This window comes from Euprymna scolopes, chromosome 44 (assembly GCF_053919585.1).
Source record: "Euprymna scolopes isolate OS-2025 chromosome 44, ASM5391958v1, whole genome shotgun sequence".
Taxonomy (NCBI): Eukaryota; Metazoa; Mollusca; class Cephalopoda; order Sepiida; family Sepiolidae; genus Euprymna; species Euprymna scolopes.
In genome coordinates, this window is record NC_136525.1 from 10,112,812 (window position 1) to 10,127,618 (window position 14,807).

Here is a 14,807-nt window from a genome sequence, read left to right on the forward strand (position 1 = left end):
AGTAGAGTGAAAAGCATATCTTATTTTTCTTTTATTAATATTATTGGAATCTTTTCTTTTTTTCCTTGTACACATTTTTGTGAATTATTCCATGGATTTCTGCCTTTGGATTATTATGGACCATCTTCTTCCAATTACGGGATTTTCTTTGGATTTTACTTGTACAAATGGAAATTCTTTTAACTTTCTTGAAGTTTTACATTTGGATTTTACCATCACTGGATTTTTTTATCTTCCACCAGACTATCCATTCATGTGTAATCACCTTTTTCTTCACCATATTCCCTCTGCTTAACTTATTTTGTTTTCAAGTAAGATCTTTGACTTACTTGTTGTTTCATCAAATACTTTTGCATGCAAAATCCGATCCTGCATTTTGCTAATTCCTACCCTCTGATGAGAAGGAAAGTATTTCTTTGAAACTCCGCAGATTAAGGACTATCCACTTATCTAGTGTTTCCTTTTCAGATTAAATATGTTTTTAACTCATTTCAAAGTGTTTTTTAACATATTTCATTAACTGTTTGTTCATATTATAAGCTCTATTTCCTATTTGGTTTTATCGAGCTTTTACATCTGGCTGAGATAATTTTATAAATATTAATTCTTTAATATTTATAATATACTTTAATTTTACCATCTTGGATCATTTTGGTAAATTTAATTGTAATTTTTATTTTATATATATATATATATGTAGTCATCCGCATACAGTCCTGTTTCGTTGTATCACAAGTCATCAGTGCTGCTAGACTAGCACCTCTCCCAAGCCGAGGATCGAACCTAGAATCATCGCGTTGACAGTCAGCACCCGTAAATAATCTCGCCAAATGTCTATTTAAACAAACATCCGTCCACCACTTTTACAGTGCTCTAACCGCTTTGTTTATAAACAAAGAGCGAACGTCGCATTTTTCAGCCAATTAAGTAGCGGGTGAAATCACTTACGACAGTGCTCAACTCAAAAAGGGGGGGCTTAAGATATTTGTAGTCATCGACATACAGTCCTGTTTCGTTGTATCACAAGTCATCAGTGCTGCTAGACTAGCACCCAAGCCGAGGATCGAACCTAGAACCATTGCGTTGACAGTCAGCAGTTCCATCGATCGACCCACAGGAGCAGTGCCCGTAAATAATCTCGCCAAATGTCTATTTTCCGAATTTTACTGGGTTTATATAATTGAAAATTCAGTAATCATTCATATACCAATAATTTTTAAGCCAAAAAGAGATGACAAACTGTAAGCTACAAAATTATCCTATTTCATAATTGAGCATTCGTATATTGTTTTGATTGATAGCAACAAAACGTGTATTTTATCGTTAGTCACAATTGTTTCAAGACTATTTGGACAAATCCAAACATTATTTTGTTTGAAAATTTTCACAATAAACAGCCTTTTGTCAGACTTATTGAATAAAAAACACTTTAACAATAAAACATTATGGAAACCATTTCCTTATAAGGAAAAGAAAACAAGCGAAACTATTTTACCTATATCTCATCTTTGATTAAGGCTAGTTTCCATAATGTTTTATTGTTAAAGTGTTTTTATTCAATAAGTCTGATGAAAGGCTGTTTTTGTGAAAATTATCAAACGACATAATGTTTGATTTTGTCCGAATAGTCTTGAAACAATTGTAACTAACGATGAAATACACTATTTGTTGTTATCAATCCATTTCTTGATGTCTTGGTTTTTCTTAAAACAATATATATATATATATATATATATATATATATATATATATTGAGTGTGTTACCTCTGCAGTTTAAAGCCAGTTTTTTTTTTTGAGTCTCACTCAGCAACGCCCTGTAAACGACAGATTGGATTATACGGAGTGAGAAAAAAGAGATGTGAGCTAGCAGACGGAAAAAAATTGGAAAAAAAAGGAAATAGTTTAAAACAAAAAAAAGGACAGTATCATATAGGGAACCTCCACATATCAAGAACGGCTTTCGGTATAAACACCTCCAACCTCAAAAGCCGTTCTTAAGATGAAGAGGTGGTGGTGGGGGGGTGTTTATACTACACTAGGGCAGGTCATAAAAGATACCAAAATAACTTTCCATACACAAATAAAAAAAATTTATTTGTTCACTAATTCAAAGAAATAAAACTTTTATTACTCCCGCAAAAAAAAAACAAAACAAAAAAACAGTTGCCATAAAAAAATTAAATAAAACAGTAAAATTTATGAACTTATTATGGTAGGTTGTTTGTTTTATTTTCTTTTTTGTTCGTTTTTTTTTATTGACTTCAGTTCGCTCGGTATAATCTGGCGGTTTCTGATATCCGCCGAACATTGCCAGGCAAGACTTACAGAAAAATGGGCTTTAAACTGCAAAAGTACCATATATATATATATATATATATATATATATATATATAGGTGGAGAGGGCTCCCATAAGCCGGGGTGAAGGCAACCTTCTCCTAGGAGAAGCAAATCTCTGATTTAAAAAACCATAAAGCGGGAGACCAGTACTCGCATTAAGCTGGTCTGCAGTCTAACTTGTTGCTGGCTATCTTGCTCTTGCTTGTTGCTGGATCTCAACATTTTGAACCGAGAGAGAGACTTAGCTGTAGTACAAAGCTAAGACTCTGTAACATCATCTGTGTATAGATACTCCCTCAGACATTTGTCTATTAAAATGGTCCTGTGGCGATGGAAGTCATTTTTGGGCTCATGGACTTTAAGTGTCTCAGGGAGTGGCACTCGTCTGACAAGATGTTGCAATCATCATCATCATATATATATATATATATATATATATATATATACTAGCAAAAGTACCTGGGTTCAAAAACAGCGTACAGAAAATGGACTCTGATTTATGAAAGTATGATAGGTTATGAAAACGAAGGGTTGTAAATTTTGGTTGAATTTGGGGGTATCAAAACCAAAGCAAAATATGATGAAAGTAAAAATAAAATAGATAAACCCCATAATTTATTATACCATACCTGTTCACACTGAAACATTTATCACAATATTCTGTGGATCTATATTAAAAAACCTTGTCAAACTTTGTGACATATTTCAATTCTATGGAGGTCAGGCGTGAACGAACACCCCATAATTTTATTATACCATATTTCTTCAAACTGAAACATAATTATCAAAGTATACTTACGCAGATAGATATGAAAAGTCTTTATTAAAGTTTGTGCCTATTTCCATTCTATGGAGGCCAGGCGTGAACGCAGACCCCACAATTTTATTATACCATCCCTATTTAAGTTAAAACATACTTATCAAAGTATTATTATGTACATCTATATCAAAAACACTTGTAAACGTTTTTTTTTTAATTTTTTAATTTTTTATTTCCATACTTTGTGAACCAGGCGCGTACACAGACCCCCACAATTTTAATGAATCATCATTATGCCATCTCAAACATACTCATTCCTGTGTCTCGATACATCTTGTATCATTATATGTGATCAGTTTTCTATAATAGTCAACCATATAGGATCCTATTCGTGACCAGACACACACACAGACGTTCAGCTTTATATTATAGATATATATTTCTGACAGAAGGAGATTTAACACTTCTGATTAATACCCATTTTTTTGCACCAAAGTTTTATTAATCTTTCTAGCGTTATATGAGCGACAGTTAGTTATGTAAAAAAATATCATTTCACATTGTACCGAAAAGAAAAGCAGAATAAATGACATCGACATGACAAAAAGCGAATAATGACCGTATGACTAATGTCCTGAATCATGGGAGCACTCACCTTAAAAAGGTTTCAGACAAAATATATCAAAAGAATGAAAAAAAAAAAATCAAAAAAGAAAAAATAAATTAAAAATAAAAAATATCCCCCCAAAAAAAATTTTTTAAATAAAAATATCAAAAGAATGAAAAAAAATTAAAAAGAAAAAAAAAATTAAAAAATAAATATCAAAAGAATGAAAAAAAAAAATCAAAAAAGAAAAAATAAATTAAAAAAATAAAAAATATCAAAAAAATCCCCCCCCCAAAAAAATTTTTTAAATAAAAAATATCAAAAGAATGAAAAAAAATTAAAAAGAAAATTTTTTAAATAAGAATATCAAAAGAATGAAAAAAAATTAAAAAGAAAAAATTAAAAAAATAAAAAATATCAAAATCCCCCCCCCAAATTTTTTAAATAAAAAATTTCAAAAGAATGAAAAAAAGAAAAAAATTTTTTTTAAATAAAAATATCAAAAGAATGAAAAAAAAAAATTAAAAAATTAAAAAGAAAAAAAAATGAAAAAATAAATATCAAAAGAATGAAAAAAAAAAAAAAAAAAATTAAAAAACAAAAAATATCAAAAGAATGAAATAAAAAAATTTTTTTTTTAAAAATAAAATAAATAAAAAATATCAAAAGAAAGCACTTGAAATTTTAGATGTAGGTTACTTGGACATGGATCAAACTTTTTAATTTGATTGGAGCCCAACAGGAAAGACTTGGAAATGAGAAGAAATGTTTGAGCAGGAAGCACGCTTGAATTCTCCGACAGACAACAATTCCTTGACTAATAATTCCTAGAATTTGGGCTCTCAAAATTTCGGTCCGACCAAATAAATAATTTCACAATCCAAGGTATGACTTCAGGAATATTTCATACGATACGAAGAAATCAGGCAGAGATAAAATGTTGACCCATCTTTATGTTCTCTCACAGCTAACTTGCGTTATTGTTGATGACATGATTACCACATTTCAAATCGACTCGTTTGTTATTTGCACACAAACTCACCACGACACATTATTGCTCGTGCTGTCGATCAATAATATTACCTGTTAAGCAAGAGAGGTCGTCTGTCCATGAGGTGTTCCAGTCGAGCCAGCCGTAATTCTACATCAAGGTCATCTAAAAAATGAAAATAATATTATTCTTTAGTCTTTGGAAAAAAAAAAAAATAAATAAATAAAATAATTTATATATAAAGCTATGTGTTTGTTAGTCTGTCTCCATATTTTCAAACTATCTCCTCCGAAACTAAAAGTTGCAGAGCAGCGCTCAGGGCCTCAAATGATTGGAGTTTTTTTACAGGCCGTTCTTTTATGGGTCTTTAACTGTTTAAAATAGTTTTTAAGGGGTTAAAAATGGGTCACCCTTGAAAATAAAAAAATTTAGTTATACATTTGTACATTCATCTTAGTTTATTTTTGATTTTTAATCAGTTCATATGCGTGTAACGTTGGCACAGTGGTTACCACTGTGCCAACGTTACACGCATTTTCGGATTTGATTCTAGCTGATAGCACCCAAATCCTTTTTTTTTTTTTTCTTTTTTGAAGTCACAAAATATATTTAAGTGTATTTTTTACGGCCGGACAAAGCCAGCCCCACCCCCAGTAAAATAAAACAATAACTTGTTTTATTAAAAGGTTTGCTTGAAGGCTTGTCAATGCAGGAATTATTCAGTCATTGGATAAATAAATAAATAAATAATGATAAATAATTTAAAGGGTTTAATAATTCATAATAAATGTTTATTTACCTGACTGTAGATGGTATATTCCTTTTTTGAGGAATATACCATCATAAAAAAAACCTAGACACCTCAAAAGCATGTGGACCTAATATCATCCCGGCTGTGCTATTAAAAAAATACTCCACTGAGGTTACTCCAGTTCTCTCCAAACTTTACAACAAATGCCTTAATGAATCTTGCTTTCCCGACTGCTGGAAAACCGCTTATGTGGTATCAGTTTTCAAGAATTCTGGTGAAAGAACTGGCCCATTAAATTATCGCCCTATTAGCCTTCTCACGCTTTTCACCAAAATATTTGAGTCCTTAATTAATCAAGTTTAAGTCCATCACTTAAACTCCTGACCGACAATCAATATGGATTTAGGCAAGCCTGTTCCACAGGAGATATCCTAACTGTAATCTCTGAATGTATATACCGTTAACTGGACAAAACAGAGGAGGGTAGAGCGGTGGCCCTCGATATATCTAAGGCTTTTGACAGGGTATGGCACGATGGTCTTCTAAGGAAAATTAGATCATATGGTATCACTAGAAGAATACATAATGTAATTAAATCCTTCTTAAATAAGAGAAAAATCCAGGTTGTCCGCGACGGTTGTACATCTAAACAATATGATATAAATGTGGGAGTACCTCAAGGGTCTTGGATCTTTATTATTCCTGATATTCATAAATGACCTTCCTGATAAAATTGTTTCTGAGATGGGTATATTTGCTGATGACACCACTTTCTATAACAGGCACGAGGGGAAAACAAATGAACACATATCTAAGGAAATGGCAGAAACACTAGAGGATGACCTCCAATCTGTACTGGAATGGGAACAAAAATGGATGGTTATATTCAATGCTGCTAAGACTAAGCTTGTTTCCTTCAATAATTACAAGAAACCTTCTCTACCACCAATAGCAATGGCCAAGAACACTTCACCCGAAAGTACTTCCTTTAAACTCCTTGGCCTAATGTTTACAGGAAACATGAATTGGAATAGATACATTGAGAGCATTGCCAAGGCTGCTGTGAAGAAGTACCGTGCTAGAAAACTACTTACGCCTGAAAGTATCCTGTACCTCTATAAGGCCACCATTCGTTATTGTCACATTTGGGCTGGTGCATCTGCTACTTGTCTCTTACTCCTGGACAGGGTTCAAAAGAGAGTCACCAACCTGATAGGTCCTGAATTGTCATCTAGGCTTCAGCCTCTGTCCCATCAACTAAACGTTACATCCCTCTGCCTGTTCTACAAGTACTTTAATGGTGAATATTCTGATGAATTACAAACACTCATACCCCCTCGACTTGAATACCCATGACAAACTCGACAAGCAGCTAAATCCCACCCCTTCACAGTAGAGATCCCTAGGTGTCAGAAGGCCTGCTACTCCAATAGTTTCTTCCCCATAACTCCCTTCCAGGTTTCTGCTTCCCCAACTGTACTGACATGCAGAAGTTCAAGTATAATGTGAACAGACATCTTGCTACTCATCTCCCTTCGTAATACTCCTGCAACTTATGTCCCCGATAGTAGCCCCCTACTTCAAAGTGGCACTATACCTTGTTTGGGGTGAAAAAACAAAAGGTAAATAAATATTTATTGGGAACTATTGAACCCTTTAAATTATTTATCATTATTTATTTATCTATTCCAATGACTGAATAATTCCTGCATTGACAAGACTTCGAACAAACCTTTTATCCGATAAACAATGATTCAAGCGAACTACAACTTACTGCTTAAACTTGTTTTATTATTTGTTCTCCTTTAATGATTCGTTAGTAAAAAAATGGACAAAAAGGCGAAGAGGGTTAGTTATAGAAAGGGTCTGGTCGTAGTAGTAATGCCACAAACAATCTTAATTCGATTCGAAGAAACAGAAGGTTTGCTCTCTCTGCTACCACCACATAGTAACCAGAAGAAAAAAAACAAGGAGAAGTGATAGTTTCACATGATCATATGAAGTGGCAAAATTCAATGAGCATAAACGGAATCAAACTTAAAGGGAGGAAAAAAAATCTTGCTTCCGAGGTTGATCCTTGGACTTTTATTATTCCTGATATTTATAAATTACCTCCCTAATAAAATTGTCTCAGAGATGGGTATATTTGCTGATGACACCATGCTCTATAATAAGCACGAGGGGAAAACGAATGAACATATGGCGGAAACCCTTGAGGAAGATCTCCAGTCTGTTGTGGAATGAGGACAAAAATGGATGGCATCATTCAATGCTGCTAAGACTAAACTCCTTTCCTTTGATAATTACAAGAAACCTTCTCAACCACAAATAGCTATGGCTAATAATAGATTACCTGAAAGTCCTTCATTCAAACTCCTCGGCTTAACATTCTCAGGGAACATGAGTTGAACAGATATATTGAGGGCATTGCCAAGGCTGCTGCAAGTAAGATGGGCTCCCTCTACCATGCTAGAAATTTACTTATGCCTGAGAGTATCCTGTACCTCTATAAGGCCACCATTCGCCTAGGTATGGAGTATCGTTGTCACATTTGGGCTGGTGCGTCTGCTACTAGTCTCTCATTCCTGGACAGGGTTCAAAAGAGTTGCCAACCTAATAGGTCCTGACCTGTCAGCTAGGCTTTAATCTCTGTCCCATCGATGAAATGTTGCATCACTCTGCCTGTTTTAAAAGTATTTTAATGGTAGGTGTTTAGACGAACTACAATCCCTCGAGTCTCCGTGACGTAAATACCCCCAACAAATCTGACAAGCAGCACCCCTACACAGTAGTCTTCTACTCTAATAGTTTCTTTTCCAGAACAGCTAAACTTTGGAATTTCCTTCTGGGTTCCTGCTTCCCTGACTAGACTGAACTGCAGCTCAACTCCCCACATAGTGTCCCTGCAAATTATGTCCCAGATAGTAGCCCCTACACCAAAATGGTACGGTGTTGCGTTTGGAGTGAAAATGCAATAAAAAAAAGAAGTCTGATTGGTGAGTATCGATCTGTTCATTTGCATTTGTCAAAACTCGACTAGCGTCCAATAAATTAATTCCACTTCGGCAAAAATTCTAAACCCTGCTGGAGTAGACTAAAAAGTTCACATATGTTGAAGTTAGAGTCCGGCAGTAACCATGATGGATTCTACTTGAAAAAGTCGAACCCAAAGCCAAAGGCTCTGATGGGGGTTGCGTTGCGCCAAAGACAGAAGTTTGGGGATTGATCACAACCACGTGAAGCATGTTGTCAATACAAGTTAAATCGTAGTCTTTGAGAATAGTCCATTTGTAATTCGGGGGTGTATAATGGAATTTATTTGTTTAATTAGAAAACAAAAAACAAAAAAAAACGAAAGCTTAATATGAATTTTTTTAAATGCTGGTACTTATGCATCTATGTTACCGCACTGAAATAATAACGTAATTTAGAAAGCCATTCATAACATGGGAGTTAGAGTGTTTTGTAATTATTTTGTACTTTCACCTAACAATTTAATAAACAAACATATCATAATGTGCAATAACACAGATGCACAAACATTCAAATAAATTTTTGTTTTAATTTAATTTTATTTACTGTGCAATGATTTCTATTTACTTGTCTCGCCGCGAGGGCATAGTTAGGCACAAGGTCTATTTTTAATGTGGGGAAAATCCAGCTTCCCAAAAAGGGCACTCTGGATAGAAACAAAAATATACTTACTAAAAAAGAAGATATAAGTTGAAAGGGGAGATAGTCAAGCTCTGCTGCTTACGTCACGTGATGAACGTAATTCAAAATGGTGGATAAAATTTTTCCCCCGATATTAACTTTATTGAAAACAGTTTTTCATTTAATAATTATTTTTCTACCTTATCATTTTTCATAGTTTTTGGATATATTACTATTTGTGACATTACAGTTACATAGGTTCCATTTGTTTTCCTTGAAAATCAATATTTTTTTCGTTATTATAATATAGAAGCACCAAAAAAAGTAAATAAATAAGAAAAAAAAATAAATGTTAGAGTGGCACCCCTACAGATTCTGACAATGGACTATTCCTGACGTCATTTCCAGTAAGCAGGGTCTACTTTTCAATCAGTCTGAACCAAAGACTCAGAAGAAGAGAGTCGTAAAATTACTTGTCCTTCAGTTGAGCGGAGTTCCCACTCAATTAACATACTTGGCTATATTTTTGTTTAATATATTATTCGAGTTTCCAAGTCTTCTTGTGATTCCTTTCAACATTTGCACTACAACAAAAAGGGATACCCCTACGACTGAAAAAAAAAAAAATCTATATATCTATAAAAGTGAAATTGTCTGTGTGTGTGTCTGAACATTTCCCTACCAAACTATTCTGTCAATTTTCAGTCTACAGACTCAAGATTTGATATAAAGGGTATTGAGATTTGGAAAATCTTTTTAATCGGTTTTCGGCCAGAAATTTGGCTGTCAATGGGTTATGGTTCAATGATTTGACCTTTGAAAACTCTACCAAACTCCTCCACCAATTTTGGGTCTAAACACTTGAAATTTTAAATGCAGGTTAATTGGACATGGATCAAACTTTTTAATTTGATTTGAGCCCAAAACAATAGATGTAAGGGGTCAAAGTTAAAAAGAATTTGACATCTGCGGTGTCTACCAAATTACTCAGCCAATTTTTGGTCTAAACATTTTAAATTTTACATATAGTGTATTCAGACATAGGGCAAGCTTTTTAATCGAATTTTGGCGGAAAATTTGGCTGCCAAGGGGTCAAAGTTCAAAAGATTTTATCTTTGCGGTCTCTAGCAAACTATTCAGCCAATTTTGGGTCTACACATTTGAAATTTTACATAAAAGGTATTCAGACATGCAGCACGTTTTTAATCAGTTTTTGGGCGAAAAATTTGGCTGCCAGGAGGTCAAAGTTGAAAGAGTTGCCCCTTTGCAGACTCTACCAATTTTGGGTGTAAATACTTGAAATTTTAGATATAAGTTACCCCTGGACACGAGTCAAACTTTTTAATATATATATATATATATATATATATATATATGCACATAAAGTTATGAACAATACATAGGGCCTGAGTAAAACCGGGCTGAACTGTTAATAAATAAACAAACTAAAGCTCATAAACACATAACTGAAGAATTCTTGAAGGAATTGATATTACCGTCTTCTGAAGCACCAGCTTCGGTCATTTCTTCCATTTTGGCACTAACCAAATTCTTCTCAAACTGGGCGTAAGCATCAAAGACCTGTGTAAAATCTCTGACTGTGATTACTGTTTGAATCGCCTCTTCGTAAATATCTCGGGCCTGGAATCAGCAAAAAACAAAAAAAATAAAAAATAAGACAAAAAAAAAAAAAAAAGTGATTGAAAGTTGGGATAAAAGACAATAAATTTAAATCTCCAATATGGGTAGTAGCACACACTGAGATTCAAGAAACATGGAAGATGAGTGGGTCAATTCATGATTTATAAAATTAATTTTAACGATTGGTTGTTTTACGGTATATCAACCCCTTCTTTTTTTTTTTTTTTTTTATTATTTACTGTAAAATCCAATAATTTTAATCAAAGTTTTTGTTTCAAATTCTTTATATCTTCAAATATTTATTCATGGAGTTGGTTTGGTTTGGTTGTTTTGTTTTACGACGTACCAACCTTTTTCAGGTTGTTTAATGCATCTTTGTAAAAAAATTTTATGCTTCAAGTTTTTTATACCCTCAAATATTTATTCATGGTGTTTGGTTTGGTTGTTTTGTTTTTTAGGTAATTTCCAGATTTGGAGCAAAATCCAGTAATTTGAGCAAAAAATTTTATGCTCCAAGTTTTTTTTTTTTAATATTTTAAAATAATTATTCATCAGTTGTTACCAAGATTAATTCAGAATTTCTTATGGAATATTAAGTTTTTCAGGATTTCCAGGTGTGGAATTTTCCCAATCCTAAAAGACTTTGTACATTTCTGCAATTGTCAATCTGCCGTTTAAAAATGGTTCGGCAAGTGTGAAGCGCATTTAAGATCACACCTTGAGCGGATGTGAAGATCGCTAAAGTGGCCCTCCAATTTCTAAAACGGTAACAAATCATTTTAGAACAGAAAAATCACAATTAAAAACCAGAGAATTAATTTACCAAATCATGGAAAGAAATTGAACTTGTTTACAACCTAATTTATGGTAACTTCACTGAAGCGATTATCCAATAATCTGTCAAAAGACAACAAATTTCAATTTCATCAGGGAGGTCATTTATGAATATCAGGAATAATAAAGGTCCCAGAATAGACCCCTGTGGTACTCCCGCATTTACATCATATTGATTATGACAGAGAGAGAGTACAAAATAGACTTCGTGGCTTAGTGGGGGGATGCCCTTTTCTCTACCCTGCAACCTCTCTCCCACAGAAGAGACGTTGCGAGCCTATCCTTGTTTTATCCTTATTTCCATGGCAGGTGCTCGTCTGAACTCCAATCTCTGGTCCCCCCTCGCCAATCTTTCACGAAAAACACCAGTCTAGCTGAATCCACTGTGAAAAAATTTCCCCCACTCTATATCTGTGCCTAAATCAAAACGCGGATTCCATGAACAAAGCTTCTTTCTTAGAACTGCACGCCTGTGGAACTCTGTTCCGTCTGCCTGCTTCCCACCGGACTACAACTTGGATGTCTTCAAGTCCAATGTTAACAAATTCCTAATGAACCGCCCCCTTAAGTAAACACTTCATCAAATCTCCACACTAACGTAATGTACTTGCAATAACCCTTATCCCTGAGTGGCTTCCGGGCCTTGATAAGTGGTGATCACTGTGTAAAAAAAAAAAAAAAAAAAAAAAAAAAAAATGTATGATGTCTGACAAAAAAAACAAAAAGAAAAAATTTATTATAATCTGGAGATATAGCTTAGTGACAGAATATTCGACTACAGATCGAATGACACTCCATTGAAGCCCGGGTATACCTCACCATATTATTTTAATTTTTTTCTTATTAATGAGTTTAATTTACGATAAAACAAGACGTACCATTTAAAATCACCGCAAATCATTTCTTTATTTGAATATTTTAAAACTAAACATTAATCAGAAGTGACATTTCCAGGGCATTCATCATCAAGACCAAATATCAGCTGACATGATATTGTAAACAAACACAGATGGAATTTGATGAACGACATTTTTTATTTATTTATTTTTTTTCGGAATTAGTCCACCAGGAAAATTATTCCTCGTAATATATAATAATCAATAGAGGATCGATTCTATAATAATACATACGCAATCTGTATAAATTAAAATATCATGTTTAAGCATATTGTACGACCGAGCAACGTCGGGCTGCCAGCTAGTACACATATATATTAGTAATGGGATGATTCCAATATTTTCCCCAATTCTGATTCTTTTAAAATCTCTTAATATGTAATTGTAAAGCTATTTTCTTTTTGAGTTACCATAAAACTGCATTTATTATAGGTATATATATTTTCTCAAATGTAAAACATACACTTTTAGGGTGATCTATCGATTTTAATTTTACTGGAATTGCAAAATCAACAAATATTTATCGTTTTATCTTTAGTACCTATTTACAATGCCTCCCCACGGGACAGAGTTAGACACCAGGGTCGTTTTTTAACGTAGAGAAAAGGTACAAAAATAAAAATTGTCTCAGTCGTGAAGGATTTCTCCTCCACCGAAAGGGAACAAGAAACGGAAGTGCAGCATCTGAAGAACAGATACTACACTTTGATCTTGACCAAAAGGCCAAGAACTTTAGTAACAGCAATGGAAAATAAGGTTTTGAACATGATAAGATAAAAAAATATGCAATTAAAAGAATCGTTTTGGCATTGGAAAAATAACATTAATTTTTCCAATTCTGATACGATAGTCCGAAAAGTTACAAATTTCTCCGATTCCCGATAATTGTCCGAACATTAATTATTACCCTTTCAAAATGTCCCGATTCCCGATAATTGTCCCAACACTAATTATTACCCTTTCAAAATGTCCCGATTCCCGATGATTGCCCCAACATTAATCATTACCTTTTCAAAATGTCCCGATTCCCGATAATTGTCCGAACATTAATCATTACCCTTTCAAAATGTCCCGATTCCCGATAATTGTCCCAACACTAATTATTACCCTTTCAAAATGTCCGCCTCGGATGTAGTAATCTGCCATGGAATTCCACAAAACCCCGATTTGGTCCGTGTAGAGCTTGAGGCCTTGGCGTATAATGGGTTCGATCTTCAGCGACGTCACCTTGTCTGGGTGTTTCGCTATCAGATCGCAAAGTTCATTCCATAACTGAAAACGGAAAGAATAACAGCATTAATTAACAAACACTATAAAAACCATCATCTTTATTTTGAACAGCTCAATTACCAAAATTTATAATAATCAGTTAAGGAATGAAACCTATACATAAAAATATATAAACGCTTTTAACTTTGAGGAGGATTTTTAAAATTTTCTTCAAGTATTGTGTGAAGTGTGAAAGTACCATGTTTCAGGGCTTTATGGAAACGGTCGATGTTGCAAGAATTTCAATAATTTTCAATTACACATATTTATTTCTGAATACAGTGTGTCGTACAAGATGGTAGATGTTTGAATTTCGCAAAATTTTCGAGAATATATCTCAGCACCAGCAACTTGAGTTATTTTTTTTTTTTTGTATTTATTTTTTTTATTCCATTTTCATTCCAAGCAAGGCACAGTGCCATTTTGTTGTAGGAAGCTACTATCAGGGACATAATCTGCAGGGATACTATGTAGGGAGTTGAGCAGCAAGATCTGTTTACATTACACTTGAACTTCTGCATGTCGTTTCGGCCAACTATTCCTCTGGCCTTTATCAAGTGGTAACCCCGACGGGATAGGAACTTCAAATCTCCCGACTGCATTCTCAACAATTACTGCCTTCCATAGTTGTTGTCGTCTCACCACGTTTTGGCCAAGTAAGCCTCTGGCCGGCTTTGGATAGGATTGAAACTGCTATCTTCAGACAATTCTCACCCGGAACTGTAGAGATTCAACGTCTCTATCCACTGCGCCACATGCCCCGAACACGTCAGAAAACATGGTGAGACAACAACTATGGAAGGCAGTAATTGCTGAGGATGCAGTTAGAAGATTCAGAGTCCCTATCCCGTCGCGGTTACCACCTGACGAAGGCCAGAGGAATAGTTGGCTGAAACGTCGTGAAACAACTAAGAAAGATGAGAATAATAGTCCGCAATAAATAAATAAATAATACTCATCTCAATAATGAATTCTAATTGAATAATATAAATAGAAAGGTTTACTTTCAGCAACCTCGTAACTCTCACTTCACTTATTTTATCCTTTAGTCCTCATCTTCCATCAT

At 34.0% G+C, this 14,807-nt stretch overlaps 1 protein-coding gene across 1 annotated transcript in view; it reads right to left on the minus strand.

Moving 5' to 3' along the window:
* The window catches only part of LOC145268688 (pre-mRNA-splicing factor SYF1-like), a 107,811-nt gene that overhangs the window by 71,969 nt on the left and 21,035 nt on the right, over positions 1 to 14,807 (minus strand). Inside the window, exons 6-8 of the mRNA XM_080124200.1 lie at positions 13,580 to 13,744; positions 10,598 to 10,742; positions 4,789 to 4,861 (exon numbers count right to left, since the gene is read on the minus strand). Coding sequence (XP_079980326.1) covers positions 4,789 to 4,861; positions 10,598 to 10,742; positions 13,580 to 13,744 — 383 coding nt within the window. The remainder of the gene's footprint in view (positions 1 to 4,788; positions 4,862 to 10,597; positions 10,743 to 13,579; positions 13,745 to 14,807) is intronic.